Here is a 20,140-nt window from a genome sequence, read left to right on the forward strand (position 1 = left end):
ATGTCTATAGTGACCACGAGGTTTACCTTATTAATAGAGAATGCCATGATCATGTCAGATTCCTTATGAATGACCTTCGCCTTCCCTCCTGGGTAGCCCAGATCAGCTTCGACCTACAAAACATTGCTGAGGGTTAGTTGTTGCTGCATGACTCTCCACAGACACAAGTGTCCCACAGGATGACAGCTGGGGAAGGAGAAACTGTAGTAGCAGCAGGAAGAGTGGAGGAGCATTAGTGTGCTGGGAATTAATTTTAGAAATCTGCTTCCATGTTCTGAAGCTCTGTAATCAATTACAAAGAGTCCCAATGTGATTGCATGGTGATGATTAAAATGTTTTCACAGTTTATACATTTACGTTAGCTTTTCTAAAATGTGCAAATATTCCGTAATAAGAGAGTGTGTGTGAGAGAGAGAGTCTGCATGTGAGTGTGTGTATGTCTGTGTGTCTCTGTGTTAAGAGACACAGTGAAGGGCAAAGTCATAGGAAGTCAAAGGAGAGCTGTGTTATGAAACCCTTTAAAGGAAAGGTTAGGAAATTGGAAACAGAGAAAACCCATAGAGATCAGGGAGAAAAGAATGGAAAATAGAACAAGTGGGGCATTTTTGAGAGTCAGAGATAAATGGGAAGCAAGAGAGAAGAGTCAAAAAGACCAGTTGTGCTTTAACACAGCCTAGAAACTGACAGAAGTGGAGATGAGAACAAGAAAGAACCCAGAGCAGAGCAGAGCAGAGCAGGGCACAGGGCGTGGCCTCTCCTCCGTTCAAGGTGGTCTGAGAGCAAAGCCTCTTGGTCAGCTGGGCAGCTGCGGTTAGCATTAGAAATGAGGGGTTAGCTCCAAGAACTCTCTGAAAAGGGAGCTACAGAAAGGCACGAGAGACTACCTTGATGTGGCAATCTTCTGCTACGGAGTTGTGTTTGACCTGCTCCACATGTTCTTCTACAGACTATATAACACCACACCGTCACAAACACAAAACACATGCATAAAACGAAATAATAGAGAGAATGAAAAATTTCAAACTAGAATGGTGATCATACAAAGATGATAAAACTGACTTCAAAAAATTAAATTAGATAAAAGAGTATCAGATCAACAAAGCAAAACCAGCCTAACTAAAGTTATCATATACACATGAAAACATAAAAACTACTTCACAATTAAAACTTACTATTTGTATACCGCTTTTCTAACTTAAAGTTCTTAAATCTAAAATCTCTAAAAGTAAGACCTACTTCTTTTAATGTTGTTTTATACACATGTACATATTGATATACGTGCACATAGAGGGGGCAGGTCCTGTGGAGGCCAGAATTCAACACTCAGTGGCTTTCTCAATGGCTCTCCATCGTATTTTTTTGAAACAGGGTCTCTCACTGAATATGGTCTCGTCCTTCACCAGTCAGCCAGCTTTCCACATCTGCCTGTCTGGCACCCAGCTTCTAGGGTACCAATGTGCTGCAGTACCTGGACTTCTCTGTGGATGCTGGTGATCAGCCGTGCACAGGAAGCAATTTCCTGCCTGAGCCGTTTCCAATCATGTTATCAGTTCCCATCCACCTCCATTTTAAAAACAAATAGTCTTGAGGATTGAAGCCACAGCTTCACGAATGCTAAAAGCATACTGCCTTTTGTTTTACTGAGACCTGGTCTCAACAGCCTGGGCTGGAGTGCAAGTGTGTTTACTGTGAGTTGATTGGTTGTATGTTAGGTTCCTGCATTTACTGCAAAGTTATTATAAGTGACTGTCCAACAGCAGTTATTTAAGGGGATTACCAACTGTCACTTGAACATGTGAGTTACCATGGAACTTACACTGTTTCATTCCTATGAAATAGGAATATGAGATTTCATAAAAGCTCTCCACAGTTTAATAAGCTTTGGCTACTACTCATGTGTATGAAAAATAACAGAGAAGTCCTATCCAAAAATAAAGTTTCACAATAAGTTAAATACTAAAAATCAGATATGGTAAGAAAAAAAGAGACTGAAGAAAAATTACAACAGAAACAATACCTCACTCTGCTTTCTTTTCTTAGTGAAAATGTATCTAATAAATGTCTCCTGAAGAACTTCCTGTTTGACAAGGAAATGCCAGAGTCGCTTGACAGGAAGTGCAGACGAATCCCGGGATCTATGGAATGAATGTTGACAACCAATCAACTCACAGTAAACACAGCATTTGCAGACACTTGCTTTAACTGCTTCAAAGTCATTCAAACAACACAGCTGTAAGCGCAACAAACCATAGCACTTATTTCACCCTTAATTTTAGTTTTCCTGAAAATAACTACTTAGCCTAGTAATCCATTTTCCAATGACACTAAATGAACTGGGGAAGAAAGCTATCAAGTGACTCATTATTTTCATTTTAAAATTACACTTTAGGTTTTCCAGATAGTAAAAGCACATTTGATAAATCTAAAGTTAATGACAGCATTTCCAATTACTTAAGGCTATCAGTTTGGTTCTTCAAGCTGGTGAACACTATTCCTAAACATGGGTGGTTCCTTCAAAACAAAGCAAGTAGCTAGCTGCTTAATCTATTTCAACATTACACATTGTGTATGTCCAGATATCACATGAAAAATCATTTTTATTTACTAGTTAAAAATAACTTTTTATAGCTGTGTGGATTTTATTTTCAATTCTTTATCCTAATCCATCTGGTGGACATGAATATGTTTTTGAAAGCATGCTGTTCATTAAAGCAACAATAAGACCTTTCTTTTTCCTTTATTAACTTATCCACAAAAAAAAACAATAACAATGATTGCATATGTACATTGCTATTAAATCTCCCCCAAGAGTAAGAAACACAGATGAAAATAAAGGAGCATTTCCCTATTATAAATGTCATTTATAATTTCCTTAACTATAACTATAAGACTATTGTGAAGGCTACGGCATGCTCTGGTAAACCAAGCTTTACTATCATCAGAATCCTAAGACGCCTCTTACTTGAATGGAGTGTTTTCCGGCTCTAACATTGCTTTATTTCGGAGAATAGCTGGCCCCGCTCCCACTGAGAGGTCAGTTGGGTATGTGTTGACATAGTTAGGGGGTGGGCCTTCAAAGTGATCCATTTTCTCCTGCAGAATCTGTTCCCAGTTCTCCAAGTTTTTAATGACAGCGATTCCTAGCGGTGATGTCACAGGGAGCTCTAGAGAGTGAGAAAGTCAAGTCACTACATGCCTGCAGAGTCGAAACTCTTGGGGCTAGAGTTCCAAAAATATTGGGACTTGGGCTTGGGAGAATATTTTTTTTTTAGATTTATTTATTTAATTATTTAATATATGTGAATACACTGTCACACTCTTCAGACACACTGGAAGAGGGCACTGGATGTCATTACAGATGGTTGTGAGCCACCATGTGGTTGCTGGGAATTGAACTCAGGACCTTTGGAAGAGCAGTCAGTGCTCTTAACCACTGAGCCATCTCCAGCCTGGGAGAATATCCTTAATCTTAGTCTTAATACTTTCAACAAAACGGAAGGCAATAAAGCGAACAGAGAACAGTGTGCAGCTTTCCTGTTCTGGATTCTCATTCTTTCTCTGCTGGGCAACACTGCAGTGCTTTATCAGATTCTAACCACAGGCTGCAGCATGTAGTACAGAAGACTGCAAAATATCTAGTGCAGCATTTTAAAAATAGTAAGTAGCCTTCTACATGGATTTTGAACATTAATTTGATAGCAATTTATTATATTTAACAACATTGACTTTCAAATTCCAAACTTACCAGAGAATTCCAGCCCAGCAATAGGAAAAAAATTCTTGATATTGTGAAGCGCCAGCTTAACCATTGTCAAATGCAGAAGAGCCCAGCTGTTTGGGAAAAGAAAAAACAAAACTAAAACGCACTTATCAACCTAGCAAAGAATCACAGGAAACGAGTAGTCATGTCCCCTGTCAGCTGTGTGGCCCAACTCAGAAAAGCTGCCTCTGACTTTTATTACACAAAAATGAATCCTTTATAGTCATTGAAATATAAAACTTTAGACCAGGCATGATGGTTCACACTTTTAATCCCAGTGATTAGGAGGCAGAGAAAGATGAATCTCTGAGTTCAAAGACACCCTGATTTATACAAAGAGTTCCAGGACAGCCAAGGCTATGTATTAAAAAAAAAAAAAAAAAAAAAAAGGAAGGCAGGGAGGAAGCAAACTTTAATAATAATATATCACATTTAGAATATATAAAAATCACTTAATATTTCTCATACTGTCACATAGAATCTAAATAGCACATCATTTATTGATATGTTAAGTTCCAAAAGCATAAGTTACATTTTTTTCTTCAATAAACTGTTAGTTTTATGATTTTCATGGAAGCTATTCTAGAAACTTACCTGAAAGGTAAAAAATTTCCTAACTTGAAAATATATCATGTTTTATATAGATTCATGGTAATATTAAAACAAACAAACAAACAAAGAACCTGAGAACCAGCATGGTGGCAAATGTCTTTAATACCAGCACTTGGGAGGTGAAGGTAGGTGGAGTTTGAAGCCAGCCTGGTCTATAATAACAAGTTCTAGGCCAGCCAGGAATACATAGTGAAACTCTCTCTATTTTTTATTTTTAACTTTTGGGCTGTTTGTTTGTTTTGTAGACCAAGCTAGCATACAATGCACCAAGCATTCCCTGCCTAGCTCTGCTGGAATTAAAGGTATGCATTACCTCATTCAACCACAAGAGTTCTAACTAATACTATGCTTTTTTCTGAAAAAGAAGGTCAAAAGAGAACATGGGCTCATTTACCTATAAGAATTAGGATCTTGATGCTCCTGTATTTGTGTGTCTGAAAAAAAGGCATCATCCTCTTCATCATCACTGTGTACACTTTCATCAGAATCATATATGACACCACTATCAGACAAAGGGAGGAACGGCTGCAAGAGATGACAAAGCTATTGGTATAAATATGTAATTTGATAATATATTAAATATAGACTTAAGACAGTGCATATTTAAAACGTATTTTAAGCATTGCTAAATTATTTAAACATACAGTTTTATTCTGATTTAAAATGTAATATAGTAAATTGTATCAATCTGAGCAAAACTTTCTTTTGCAGGTTCTAGATTTATGAAAGTCAAAATTACCAGGGGTAAGTTGTCTTAGATTCAATACAAGAACTGTGTAAAGGCAGCTGAAGCCTGCCCCTCACTCTACTCTATTCAAACCAGAGAATTAAAACTTAAGAAAGAGTCAAGAGTTATACTTTTTCCTGTTTTCTCTTCTCTTTGTCTTCTCTGTCTCTTTCCTCTACATGCAGGCCAGAGCCCAAGTGTGCTTTTCCTTGTACTCTGGGCTTCCTAATTCTTTCTCTGAAGCTCCTGTCTCAGTGTGGTAGACAAGCAGCCACATGGCTGACCTCCATGTCTACCTCAAACAGTGTGCCTCTCTCTCTTCATCTTCTCTATCTCCCTCGTGCAAGCCACTAGCAAGAGCTCTAGTTTGTCCTGGAGTTTCTCTTCTATAAGCTCTACCAAAAGTGTCCTCCAGCTTCCTTTTGAGTCTATTCATAGACAAGACTAGAAAGCCCGAGAGGGTGCCCTGATAACCTGTTTCCCTATAACATGCAGTTGCTCACTCAAAATAAGTGGGACATTCCAAAATTTCTAATAGAATGTGGTTACCATGAAGGGATTCCAAAGCAATGACCAAGCCCCAGGGCTTTCGAAGTCATCTGACTGAGATTTCATACTGTAGCTGCAGCCACTCCGATGGCTATCAAAGGCCCACAAGTGAAATTTGGTGGTCTAGTTCAGCCACAGAGAGGAAGGAGTTCAGGAAAAAGGGAGAAGGGGGAAAGGGAAGGGAAGAGGGAGAGCGCAAGCAAGAGCCCAAAGATTCTCCTGTGAGCTTACAAAAAGATTCCAATGGACTCTACTGCAGCCCTTGTAAAATGCCTGCCTGGTTTTCTCCATAGTCTTACAATGTTTACAATGTTAAGCTACTCTATTAACTATGCCTGCTCCTGGAGGGATGGACTCATCCCCTCTGTTTGAAGGGCTCCCAAGGTCATCACTTCTCTCTGAGTCCTCTCTTGTCTTATTTCTCCATCACACCTCTATCAAGGTACCAGTCAAGGACTTCCTTTCCTCCCTATGCCTGGTAATTAAAAAAAAAAAAAAAAGGAACACTTTTGGCAACCCTTAGATAAAGTATCACTGAAGAAGTGCCCCAATTGCTATATTCTATGACCCACTCAGCTGGGAAAACTACATGGACTATGTAAGACCCTCCCCCCACCAGACAGAGACAAAGATACAGCAGCTAATTGAGATGTATGCATCTTATTTTGGATCCTAACTTGCAAACCCAACTCTATAAAAACATTTACCATAGAAAGGGAAAGCAGTGGCTCAGTAGTTAAGACTACAGCTGTTCTTCCAGAAGACCTGGGTTTCACTCCTGGCTTCCACATGGGCTCTCACAGCTACCTGCAATGCCGTCTCCAGTACATACAACACCCTTTGTTGTTTCCTTGGAGACTACACTACACTGATGTGGTACATAGGCATACACACAGACAAAACATCTAAACACAAAATTTTTTAATTTTTTAAAAAGCTGGGTGAGGGGTGTACACCTTTTTAAAATTGGTTCTTTTGTTGTTTGTTTTTTGAGGACAGCACAGGCTGATCTCAAACTGGCACACATCTGTACCCACATCCCTAGTACCAGTGTGGGATTACAGCTGTGTGCCACCAAATCTAGCTTTACAATATGTTAACTGTTTTCATGTATTTATTTAGTGTGGGTGTATCTGTATGAGTGGATAAATGGGCATTTATGAGGGCAGGATGGCTGAGGGAGTTCAAAGTCAGTCTGCTCAAGGCTATAGCAAGACCCTGCCTCCAAAACATTAATTACTTAGGAATGAGATTTCATGAGGTCTGCCTTTGCTTCTGACCCCTCAACAGTAAATGAAGGTAAAATGAATTCATCGTCCATCGAGCTGACAATTTGTGAAACTAAGTGGTAGAGAAGGATTTAGAAATTATTTTCCCTCTTGTATATGTCTGAAGTTTTCTATAACAGAAAAATTTTAATGATAACCATATGTTTTGTTTTGTTTTCTTTTCTGAGAATAGGTTTCACTATGCATTCCTGACAGGCCTAGAAGTAGCTAGGCCTCAAACTCACAGGCATCTGCCTGCTCTGCCTCTGGAGTGCGGGGATTAAAGATGTGTACCAGCACACCCAGCTAGCCATATGTTTTTTAAGTTTTAGAAATTGTTTGCCTAACAATGTTAATTTTAAAAGTAAAACATAAAACTACATGTAATAATCCTATATATTTTTTAAATAATAGTCCCACTCTTCTTAACACAAGCTGGTCTCAAATTTATAACTTTCCTGCCCCTACTTTTTAAGTATGCCACTTTTCTTGGTTTATTTTTTTCTTAATATATTTTTGCACTCTTAATTTTTGACTTTACATTAGTCATGAGAAAACATTTTAAGATGGAAATAAGTTGACATATTACCATTTACAAATCTTTGTTTTCATCATTTACATTAATGATGCAATGGGTTTTCCAAATGTCAAGGAGAAATCTTTAATTAGAAAGATGGGACTCCAGAGTCTGCATTTCTCACAAGTTCCTATGTGATGCTGACATCGCCATTCGGTGATATACTTTGCAGATCGCTAATTAATAACCAAAAATTTTACATATCAATGCCTCAAAAACTATTTCAAAGAACAGCACAGTCTACAAAGAGAGGAGGTTTAGTGCCTCAATAACTCTAAGAAGAGTCAGGGGGCGTGGTGATGCATGCCTGGATCCTATGCCTCAGGAGGCAGAGGCAGGCAGATCTGAGTTCAAAGCCAGCCTGGTCTACAGAGTGACTTCCGAGACATCCAGGGCTACATACTGACACCCTGTCTCAAAAATCCAAAAAGCAAACAAGAACACTAAGATATGAGATCTTATGTACAACAAGGACTGAATATAAGTTCCCATGAAAGGAGAATGGGACTTTCCTGCAAGCAATGACTCTCCTGCACAGGGTAGAAGAGCCAGCGCCATATACACATGCACCAGTACAGTATGAGAAAGGGCAGCAGGGTAGGAACCGCCGTGAGTACGCTGATCCTCAAACAAATTTTCTCTGCTATGGAGTAACACAGATATCATGGCCCCTCACCACAGCCTGAATAATCCTCTTCTAAATCCATGTTGACCAAGCTAACTGCTGATCATCAACAAGAAAAGGCTACAGAATACAAGAATCCCTATCATTTCAAAATGATGAGGCTGTTGATAAGCTGTTGATAAGCTGACTTCTGGTTTATACCTAAGTCCCAGAGGATTTTAATTTCTTTCCTCTATTATTATTTGATAATCACTAAATTTCTAGATCTATTCAGTTTCTGGATTTGAAAGATTAAATGTCTAAACTGAGGTGATTGAATCAAAAGCTGTTTCATCATTTTGATGTGACACATACAAAGTCAATAAAACTGACACATTTAAGCCTGCATGCATCATACCCCTTACCTTTGCAACAAAGTAGTCCCACATACTAAGTTCTGGGGGAATAAATTTTTCCTTGTAAGATGGTCTTTCTGCAGGCACTGGGGGTGGGGTGGCATCTTTTACAGGCCTCCCAGGGACCAGCATCCTCATGTTGAATCTCCTGCGGTGCTTGTCCATGTCCTCAGAGGCCACAGGAGGTGCTGAATGGGACGGAAGCTCTGCATTAGTTTACGTGCTTCACCTCTTCCCTCTAGACACATTCTTTATATCAGGACATCTAAACACTTCTGGCTACCATCTATCAATCAATATCCACAGCAAAGAGACATGGCAAAGAACCAGGTAGACAATATCCCATAAGGTTACAGGTTAAAGTAATTCCTGTAAGATTAATAGAGGAAAGCTGGAGAGATAGCTTAACAGTAAGAGCACTTACCACAGAGACAACAAATTTGATTCCCAGAACCAATTTCAGGCAGCTCACAAAGTCCAGCTCCTGGGGAATGTGACGCCTGCTACTAGATTCTAAGGGTACCTGTGCATGTGCACACATGGGCATGTACATACATACATACACACACACACACACACACACACACACACATGAATGCGCACACACAATTATCCCTAAAGATACACTAAAGAAATGGTATACTCTGTATTCACAAGAGTGACCGAGTGATTGTTTCAGACTATGGTTCAAGAGGTGGGTGTAGGGAAGAACACCTTTAGTTCCAGCATTTGGGAGCAGAGGCAGGTGGGTCTCTTAAGTTTGAAGCCAGCACTCAGAGGCAGGTAGGGCCAGCCTGGTCTTCAGTGAGTTCCAGGACAGCCAGAGCTACATAGTGAGACCCTGTCTCAAACAAACAAAACAAAGAAAAACCCCTGATTCCGTGAGCAATGTGTGGTATACAGAATGTCTTCTAAAATGGCAGCAGCACAACAGGAAAGGGAAAGGCAAGCAGAACAAATGGCCAAAGGAGTCTGCATAAGTGAGGGGCAAAGCGCTCGTCCTGGCCAACAGCCATCATGGGAGTAAAAGGACAACCTGCAGAGTCAGACCAGAACCAGTCTGTGGACCTGAAGCTGGGCAATTCTCATTAAAGCTTCTTAAGTTAGTCTCATGTGAGGAATCCTTTGTTTGCCATTAAGAGGGAGGCAGTAGATGTCATGAGAAAGGTATGAACTAGTTTGCTGAATGCTGAAAACCAGAAGAAATATTATAATAAAAAGATAAAGAAATATCAAAATTATTTAAGAACTAGTTGAATATGAAAGAGCCACAAACAGAACAAATTCAACAGCAATGTTCTTGAAGCACATCCAGAGTATGACCAACTTTCACCTGCTTATATTATTTTTTAAATCTTTTAAAATTAAGTCAAAATTTATAAGACAAAACTGTGTAAAACTCAGTGGTGTTTAGTGCATTTATAATGATGTGTCCACCTCCACCAGTTCAAAAGCATTGTTATTACAAGTAGACCATTCTGTCTCTGTGGATTTGTATGTTCTAGATATGTCACACAAGCAGACTTAGTAACATATACATTGTATGCCTAGTGTTTTGACCTAACAGTTTCAAGGTTCATGCACATTACTGCATGTACTGGTACTTCATTCTGTTTTAGGGTGATTTCTCACTCGACTGGACATAAGCATCACGCTATTCATCTACCTCTTCATTTATAAACATGTATTAGATATACCAGTGAGTGTCACTATGACATTTTCAGACATGTATACAATGTACAGTGAACAATTTCCCTCCATTCCTGTTCTCGTGCCCCTCCAACTCTGATGATGCTCTTCCTCTTTCTGACCAGACTCTCTTTGGCCTTCATGTCTTTTTTTTTTTTTTTTTTGAGAAAGTCTCATTATGTAGCGCTGGCTGGCCTGGAGCTCACTGTATAGACAAACCGGCCTCAGAAGCATAGATTTGCCTGCCTCTGACTCCCAAGTGCTGAGATTAAAGGCATGATTCACCACACCTGACTTCATGTCTTTTTGTTTGTGTTTTGTGCAACCCAGTGAGTTTAATTAGTGTTGCTTGCATTAAGCATGGGTTATTTATTCACTTATGCTTGATGGTAACCTATCATTATCTTACAAAAGCAACCTTCCCGGGACCTCTGCTTTTATTCTATGGCATAGTGAATTCTTCACAATGTAGCTAGAATGGCTCTTTAAAAAACTTAAGACTTTCATTCTTAAAACCCTCCATCATTTTCTCTTTCCTTAGAGCAACAGCTAAAGTCTGTTATGATCCAAAAACTCTAAATGGTCTTGTCCCCAGTTACCCCTCTAGCCTCGTCTTGCACACCATTCCTATTTTTTTTCCGATTTTTTATTAGGTATTTACTTCATTTACATTTCAAAGGCTATCCCCAAAATCCCCTATACCCTCCTCCTGCCAGTCCGCTACCCACCCACTCCCACTTCTTGGCCCTGGTTTCCCCTGTACAGGGACATATAAAGTTTGCAAGACCAAGAGGCCTCTCTTCCCAATGATGGCTGACTAGGCCATCTTCTGATACATATGCAGCTAGAGACACAAGCTCTGGGGGTTACTGGTTAGTTCATATTGTTGTTCCACCTATAGGGTTGCAGACCCCTTCAGCTCCTTGGGTACTTTCTCTAGCTCCTCCATTGGGGACCCTGTGTTCCATCCAATAGCTGACTGTGAGCATCCACTCCTGTGTCTGCCAGGCACTGGCATAGCCTCACAAGAGACAGCTATATCTGGGTCCTTTCAGCAAAATCTTGCTAGTGTATGCAATGGTGTCTGCGTTTGGTGGCTTATTATGGGATGGATCCTTGGATGGGGCAGTCTCTGGATGGTCCATCCTTTCGTCTCAGCTCCAAACTTTGTCTCTGTAACTCCTTCCATGGGTGTTTTGTTCCCAATTCTAAGAAGGAGCGAAGTGTCCACACTTTGGTCTTCGTTCTTCTTGAGTTTCATGTGTTTTGCAAATTATATCTTGGGTATTCTAAGTTTCTGGGCTAATATCCACTTATCAGTGAGTGCATATCATGTGTGTTCTTTTGTGATTGGAATACCTCACTCAGGATGACATCATCCAGATCCATCCACTTGCCTAAGAATTTTGTAAGTTCATTGTTTTTAATAGCTGAGTAGTACTCCATTGTGTAAATGTACCACAGTTTCTGTATCCATTACTCTGTTGAGGGTCATCTGGGTTCTTTCCATCTTCTGGCTATTGTAAATAAGGCTGCTATGAACATAGTGGAGCATGTGCTCTTATTACCAGCTGGAACATCTTCTGGGTATATGCCCAGGAGAGGTATTGCTGGATTCTCCAGTAGTACTATGTTCAATTTTCTGAGGAACCGCCAGACTGATTTCCAGAGTGGTTGTACAAGCCTGCAATCCCACCAATAATGGAGGAGTGTTCCTCGTTCTCCACATCCACGCCAGCATCTGCTGTCACATGAATTTTTAATCTTAGCCATCCTGACTGGTGTGAGGTGGAATCTCAAGGTTGTTTTGATTTGCATTTCCCTGATGATTAAGGATGTTGAACATTTTTTCAGGTACTTCTCAGTCATTCAGTATTCCTCAGTTGAGAATTCTTTGTTTAGCTCTGTACCCCATTTGTTAATGGGGTTATTTGGTCATCTGGAGTCCATCTTCTTGAGTTCTTTATATATATTGGATATTAGTCCCCTATCTGATTTAGGATAGGTAAAGATCCTTTCCCAATCTGTTGGTGGCCTTTTTGTCTTATTGACAGTGTCTTTTGCCTTACAGAAGCTTTGCAATTTTATGAGGTCCCATTTGTCAATTCTCTATCTTACAGCACAAGCCATTGCTGTTCTGTTCAGGAATTTTTCCCTTGTCCATATCTTCGAGGCTTTTCCCCACTTTCTCCTCTATAAGTTTCAGTGTCTCTGGTTTTATGTGAAGTTCCTTGATCCACTTAGATTTGACCTTAGTACAAGGAGATAAGGATGGATCAATTCGCATTCTTCTACATGATAACCGCCAGTTGTGCCAGCACCATTTGCTGAAAATGCTGTCTTTTTTCCACTGGATGGTTTTAGCTCCCTTGTCAAAGATCAAGTGACCATAAGCGTGTGGGTTCACTTCTGGGTCTTCAATTCTATTCCATTGGTCTACCTGCCTGTCACTATACCAGTACCAAGCTGTTTTTATCACAATTGCTCTGCAGTACAGCTTTAGGTCAGGCATGGTGATTCCACCAGAGAATCTTTTATCATTGAGAAGAGTTTTTGCTATCCTAGGTTTTTTGTTATTCCAGATGAATTTGCAAATTTCCCTTTCCAACTCTGTGAAGAATTGAGTTGGAATTTTGATGGGGATTGCATTGAATCTGTAGATTGCTTTCGGCAAGATAGCCATTTTCACTATATTGATCCTGCCAATCCATGAGCATGGGAGGTCTTTCCATCTTCTGAGATCTTTGATTTCTTTCTTCAGAGACTTGAAGTTCTTATCGTACAGATCTTTCACTTCCTTAGTTAGAGTCACACCAAGGTATTTTGTGACAATTGTGAAGAGTGTTGTTTCCCTAATTTTTTCTCAGCATGTTTATCCTTTGTGTAGAGAAAGGCCATTGATTTGTTTGAGTTAATTTTATATCCAGCTACTGCAGTGAAGCTGTTTATGAAGTTTAGGAGTTTTCTGGTGCATTCCTCCTATTTGTTATTTCTCTGGTGGCTTCCTAGAAAAGAAATTCAGTCTTCCCTTTGCTAACTGTTCCTGCCATCTGGCTAGAGTGCTCCGACAGGGGACCTCTGCGTGGTGGGATCACAGACCTCCCTAGAGATCTGCTGATAACACCAGCTCATCAGAAGCATGCATCTTCTCACATCCCCATTCCACACTCCTCTCTCTCTACTGCTCCTGTCTGTCCCGGTCTTTCCACACTGCCAAAGACTAGGACACTGCCTGGCAGATTTCTGGAATGAGCGAATGCACACATTCTTCAAAGTTCCAAACATGGATGGATTATTAGAGAGCATTCCCACATACAGGGAGGGTGGGGATGTAGAACACTTGCCGACAGGCACAAAGAGTAGGGTTTGATCCTCAGCACTGAGGGAAATACTTCAAAATGATCACAAACAAAAAATGGTTTGAGAGAAAAACTTTAAAATTTAAAATATACTCTAAATAGGTCAGGCTAAAGGAGAGCAGAAGCAACAGTAGCTGGTGAGATCTCATTATTGTGCCTAACCCAGGAACCCAGTTTATCTCAATCACAGGCACTGAGGACAGAGGTAGACATGTGTCCTCTAAACTCTTTGTGTACCTTACCTCTTGTCTGAATACAACCATTCCTTTCTGCAAATGAGTTAAGGGTCTTTCTGTGTTTAAAAAAAAAAAAACAAAAAAAAAAAAAAACAAATTCTCTTCCCTTATCCCACAAGCTTAAAGATTGGGATGAAAAATATATTCTTGCCCATAATGAAGATACACACACACACACACACATGCACACACACATGCATACACACACACCACACATGCATACACACACACAAGTACACCACACCACACACACACATGCACACACACAAACACACACACCACACATGCATACACACACACACATGTACACCACACCACACACACACATGCACACACACAAACACACACACCACACATGCATACACACTCCCCTAGAATTTGTAACACCATCTGTATGACTGAAGCAGCTATCATTTACATCAATGAATAAGCTTAATTTGAGGCTAACTACAATGACAACTTTGGGAAGTTTCTCAAATCTTTGATGATTTCATTCTATCTACAATAGTCCCCCATATTGTTACCTTTTCTACTATTTCTTTTTTTTATTATTTTTAAACATGTCCTGTTTTGCCAACCTCAAAAACACTACCTCTATTAAAAAATAAAGTAAAAAATTCTAGTTTTATTCTAATGTGTTCAGCTAGTTATTATCCTAAAAAGAATTACTATATTCTTAGGGTGAATTACTAAAGCATTAGAAAATCTTACTTTGAGCCGGACATGGTAGCACACGCCTTTAACCCCAGCACTTGGGAGGCAGAGGCAGGTGGATTTCTGAGTTTGAGGCCAGCCTGGTCTACAGAGTGAGTTCCAGGACAGCCAGAGCTACACAGAGAAACCCTGTCTCAAAAACAAAACAAAACAAAAAAAAAACCCTTATTTTGACATCAGAAGTTATTTCCATTTATACACAGTATTTGTATCAGAATCATCTTACCTGCGATACTTTCTGATTGCCTCCGAGGCTTCACAACAAGTTTTACACCCCCTCCGAAAACAGCAGCCCACATTCGATTATTTAACGGGTGGGCTGCAAGCCGAAACAATTCATTGGAAGAATTTGTGGCAAGAGCATGTATCAGTAAACTTAAGTAAACAGCAACAACAGCTTCACACAACAGAACATTCAATTTTGGCTGGTCTTCATCTTGGGCAGAACTCAAGAGATTAATGAGTGAGCTCACACCTGTAACAGCATAGAATATCATAAAAACATCAGTATAAAGTACAAAAGGAAAAGAAGCACATAGATCTACAGTTAAAGGTAACCTATTCCTATGCAATAGCATTCTCATAATGTAGCTATGAAATAGTTAGGGGAATGGATTAAAATCTATAGTATAGAATCAGAGCCACTAAAGTCAGTCAGTCACAGACTAAAAGCGAGAAGGGAAAGCTCTTCCTTCCAGTAGCATCCCACCTTCATGATTGTGGTCATTTGAATGAAAATGTCCTCCCTAGACTCATAGGGAGTTGACTGGCACTATATTAGGAGGCGTGGCCTTGTTGGAGGAAGTATGTCACTGGAGGTGGTGTTTAGGGTTTCAGAGGCCCAAGGCAGGCCCAGTCAGTGCTGCTCTCTCCTGCTGCCTGCCAAGCTGGATGCAGACCTCTGAGCCATCTCCCCAGCACTACGTCTGCCATGCTTCCTGCCATGACAATAATGAACTAAACCTTTGAACTGTAAGCCAGACCCAATTAAGTGTTTCCCTTTGTAAGAGTTGTCATGGTCAGAGTGTCCCTTCACTGCAACAGAAGCCTCACTAAGACGATGGTGAAGGAAAACAGAATTAGAAAGGCCCCATATAGTCACTCCACAATCTTATCTGACTCAAACAGGAATCAGCACCGTTGCTAAAAAATCAACTATTTTGTGACTTCAAATGTTACTTGTTCATTATGAAGAAAGAAAAGTAGTGACTTTATAAAGGAAAGGTGACTGAAACACCTTACCAAACAATCAAGTTAATAACTAACAACAGCTGACAGCAGGCATCTGTAGATACTTTACAATGAAAAGGGAACATCTCATGATTTCTCTGCCAAAAATATATAACCTGAATCTAGCATTATGAAAAATATATAACCTGAATCTAGCATTATGAAAAAAAAAAAAGGAGAATTCTTTCAAGCTCAAGGACATTATGACCAGCAAGGACATAATCTTCAGAAGTGTCAATCAAGGCTGGGAAAGGCAAGCCAGGAGCAGAGCCAGGCAGATCCTGCTCTGGTAGTGGGTGTACAGAATCCAGCAGCAGGCAAGCAGGGGCCAACCTGAGTTAGGACACCTAGCAAGACTATTGAAACCCTCAAAGCAGAACAAAGGAACAAAGGAAAAATGGAAGGGAGGGAAGGAAAAAGGGGAGAACAAAAGGAAGAAAAAGAAGGGGCAAGGAAAAAGAAAAAACTTCAGTTATCTTTCAGGGAGATGAACGGGAGTGTCACAGTCATGGGCCATAAAAAAGACATCAACATGATGACTGGAACGTAAAATGGGTCTCAACTAGAAGACAATGTACTCTATCAGCACAGAAATATTAAAATTGGAAGCCATTCTGCTTACATCTGAGAACATATGTTCTTATGCAAAAACACAAATATCTGAATGGAAAAGAATATTTGCCTGCAACTATCCCAAATATTTGATTTAAAAAAACCAAAACCTTAGATATACTCATACACAGAAAGTAAACAAACCAGGTGTGGTGGTGCATTCCAGCAATTCCCAAAGTAGGAGGATCACTGTAAGTTCAAAGCCAGCTAGAGCTATACGGTAAGACCTTATCTTAGAAAAGTGAGAGACAGCTCTTAGTTACTGTTTTATTGCTGTGAAGAGACACATGGCCAGGGCAGCTTATTTTAAAAAGCCATTAATTAGGGGCTTGCTTACAGCTCAGAGGGTCAGTCCATAATATCATGGCAGGGAGCAAGCAGGTGCTGGAGCAGAAACTGAGAGCTCACAGCTGATCCACAAGTTGTAGGCAGAGACAGTGTGAGACTGAGTCAGTGTGGGCTTTTGAAACCCCAGAACCTACACAGAGCCAGGGCTGGAAGCATATCTACAACCCTAGTGCTCTTGCAACAAAGTGAGAGCAGGCCATAGGGAAACTCCCGAAAGCTTTGTGATAGCCTGAGACACACAGCAATGAACAACAGGAGATCCTGCCTCAAAGAAGGGGGATGATCAAGACCAACACCCAAGGTTGTCTTCTATGCTCTTTCACACACACACACACACACACACACACACACACACACACACACATTCTCTATTTTTAAGTCCAGGGCTAATGAAATGCTGTTGTGGGAAAAGGTGCTTACTGCCAAACTTGGCAACCTAATTTTGATCCCCAAGACCCACAAGGTGGAAAAAAAAGACTACCAAGAATTTGCCTCTGACTTTTATGTCTGCCAAGGCATATGAGACCTGCAACTCCCTGCCCCCAACACACACACATAATAAATAAGTTCCTGTCGTTTCTTTTAATTACAAAGGACCTGAAAGAGAAAAACCACCCTACCACAACACAACGCCACTGAATTCCTCACCAGGCCACTGAGCAGGAGCTGAGTTTGGTGTTGCATGCTCTTCGATGCTTTCTGTCCTGAGGCGTCGTCGATCACTTAGAAGAAGCCCTTGATAGGCCATTCCTGTGAACTGATTTCCTTCCGACTGACTGCTAAAACAAACAGGCTCAGCTGCCACCCAGGCAGAGGTAGTGAACACTATGCCTTACATAAATCTATTTTAGATGATTACAAAAAAAATAAGTTTTTATGACTGAGTTCACTTTTATATTGAGAATTTATTTTAGAATGTTCTTGAAATTAGTTACAAATGTTTATTAATAGTCTTTTAAAACAAATTATCAGTTTTTATTATCCTGGGCAGATGACTTAAATTTTCAGAAGCTTAATATCTTAAGATACTTTCTATCTGAGTTCACTTTTTAAAGCTGGAGGTTACTGTTAGCAGGGGACACAGTAGACAAAGCTCTTCTGGGCCCCAGTTTATTGAAATCCTTACCTCTGCAGAAGTGCTTAAGCATAGCCATACATTCAAACTGTGAGCTAGAAGCTAGGGACTTACATCTGAGGAATATCCAAACCTAACACCATTGTCCTTCAAAACTGGCTCCCTCCTCTAAGGAGCTTTGTGAGATGGAGGAAACAGACAAGCAGAGGGTAGAGCTGGCTGCAGAGAGGAAGTCCAAGCTGAGCCTAAAGCACACACTTGACAGCAACGTCTCTAAACCTCATTCGGTGCCATTTTAACCAGCAGTGACTGACAGGAGACAATAGTCATTGATGACCATGACCATATCAACTAAATCAAACTTTCTTCCTTACTCATAATTTCAAATCTTTGGAGTCATTTAAGTATGGGTTAATTAGAATAAAATCAGAGTGCAGACCATTTTTAGAGAGCAACTGTTTAATATCACATGTTCCCATAAAAGGCAGCTAACCTTATTTAAAAGGTCTAGACATATATTCATGTAGATATACGTCTATTAAATGTTTGCACTTACTAATATGCTTCATTTTAATCTAGGTCATCTTTCCAAGTGATTTTATTTCTCATAACTTACACTACCCTAGATATTAAAATGCAAAGTATAACCAGATGCAGGCAATTTGACATTTACAAAAACTCAAGGCATTATTTGTAGTGCAGACCCCAGCTATTCAGGAAGCTGAGACAGGAGGATCACAAGCTCAAGGAGCTATGGGGTGAGTTCCAGCCAGCTTGGCCAATTTGCTATCTCAAAAAGCTAAGGTCTGGGGATGTACAGCTCGGATGGGGGGTGGGGCGGGGTGAGGTGGACCAGGTCTGAACACCACGTAAAATGACCTACAACTGCTCTCAGCACTGCATGACAAACCAACAAATATGATACTACCAGTGGACTTATTCACATAAAAGTCTAAGCTAAATTTTAAGCATATTTAACCATTTTTCAAGATTTTTTAAAATTTCAACTGAAAATCAGTTAAACATATAGAAACTAATCTAATTTTTAAAAAGCAATTCTGATGGGGGAAGGACTAGAAAATCCCTAGTGTAAAGTATTTTGTGCAATAAAACTTTCTTTCGAGGAAATAAAAGGCAGCAATTAGGATCACTCACGTTACTGCTTGTCATAGTCTACAGTTTTCCTGTTTACTGGGTGGCAACTAAACTAACCAAATAACTATTGCTTTCTTTATGGTCTATTTTATCCATTAAAGTACACATGTCGTTTATACTGGGGAATTATTTTCAGCCCTAAAAAAAGAGAATCCTAATAAAATTCTGGATCAGTTGAATGTCTTGCTGTATTAAAACTACATGGGGTGATTTTTTTTTTTTTACCTGTAGCTATGACTGTCACATAATGCCTGGTAAATTGATGCAGAAAGTGATGCTGCTAGTGAATGAAGTGTGTGCACCTAAAACCAAAACAGCCACAATTACAGTTTGTACTAACATTTCTACATAACAGCAACATCTTAAAGTTAGAAAACACTGAGGAAACTACCAACAGCATAAATAAAACTGGATCCTACAGAACATAACCCGACCTTTAAACTTTTAGAATAACTCACTTATCTTTATAGACATGCCCAATAACAAAGCTGATTGATTCAGACTAACTTTATCAAATAATACTTGCTATAAGCCTGACATTTACCAAAAGTCCTGAACAAAGATGAGGGTTAATATGACCGGGGCTTGTCCTATGCTACAATAACTGACTTACATAGTAATATAAAAAGAAAAATTGAAGCTAACTAAGTACAGAATTTTCAGAGCTTTCGTTTAAGAGTTGCCTTAGGAAGCTCTACCAGATTCAATATTATCAGCACCAATGGCTGTCTGGTAAGTAAGTCCAGCACTCTGTCAAGTGATCATTTTCCAGAAAGCAAATAATTCAGTTAGTATTCATAGGAAAAGGAGAGTCATAAAAATATGTTTACAAAGTTTAAAGTTTTTAGCATACAATCTCAGACTCATAAATTTCATAAAATTCAAAGGGACCAAAAGATAGTTCCATGCTTTTTAAAAGCCTTATCCAAATTCCAAAGAATGGAACATTTTCCAACTTGCTTTATCTTTTCTTTTTTTTTGTTTGTTTGTTTTTTGTTTTTTGTTTTTCGAGACAGGGTTTCTCTGTGTAGCCCTGGCTGTCCTGGAACTCACTTTGTCAGAAATCCACCTGCCTCTGCCTCCTGAGTGCTGGGATTAAAGGCATGCGCTACCACGCCCAGCATCTTTTCTATTTCTTAACCTAACAAATAATTTAAGCAATCTCTAGAAGAATACTGATATAAATTAATTCATGCTATAGATTAGAAA

General features: G+C 39.7%; 1 protein-coding gene across 4 annotated transcripts in view; it reads right to left on the reverse strand.

Moving 5' to 3' along the window:
- The window catches only part of Dmxl2 (Dmx-like 2), a 136,709-nt gene that overhangs the window by 13,733 nt on the left and 102,836 nt on the right, over positions 1 to 20,140 (reverse strand). Inside the window, exons 26-35 of one of the 4 annotated variants that reach the window (XM_006511083.4) lie at positions 19,157 to 19,233; positions 17,350 to 17,477; positions 14,738 to 14,986; positions 8,523 to 8,701; positions 4,767 to 4,897; positions 3,746 to 3,831; positions 2,963 to 3,164; positions 2,018 to 2,135; positions 885 to 947; positions 27 to 113 (exon numbers count right to left, since the gene is read on the reverse strand). In XM_006511083.4, the coding sequence (XP_006511146.2) occupies positions 27 to 113; positions 885 to 947; positions 2,018 to 2,135; positions 2,963 to 3,164; positions 3,746 to 3,831; positions 4,767 to 4,897; positions 8,523 to 8,701; positions 14,738 to 14,986; positions 17,350 to 17,477; positions 19,157 to 19,233 (1,320 nt within the window). Of the gene's footprint in view, positions 1 to 26; positions 114 to 884; positions 948 to 2,017; positions 2,136 to 2,962; positions 3,165 to 3,745; positions 3,832 to 4,766; positions 4,898 to 8,522; positions 8,702 to 14,737; positions 14,987 to 17,349; positions 17,481 to 19,156; positions 19,234 to 20,140 lie in introns of all 4 variants that reach the window. The other 3 variants (NM_172771.2, XM_006511085.4, XM_006511084.4) reach the window with 3 other exon arrangements.

Source organism: Mus musculus, chromosome 9 (assembly GCF_000001635.26).
Source record: "Mus musculus strain C57BL/6J chromosome 9, GRCm38.p6 C57BL/6J".
NCBI lineage: Eukaryota > Metazoa > Chordata > Mammalia > Rodentia > Muridae > Mus > Mus musculus.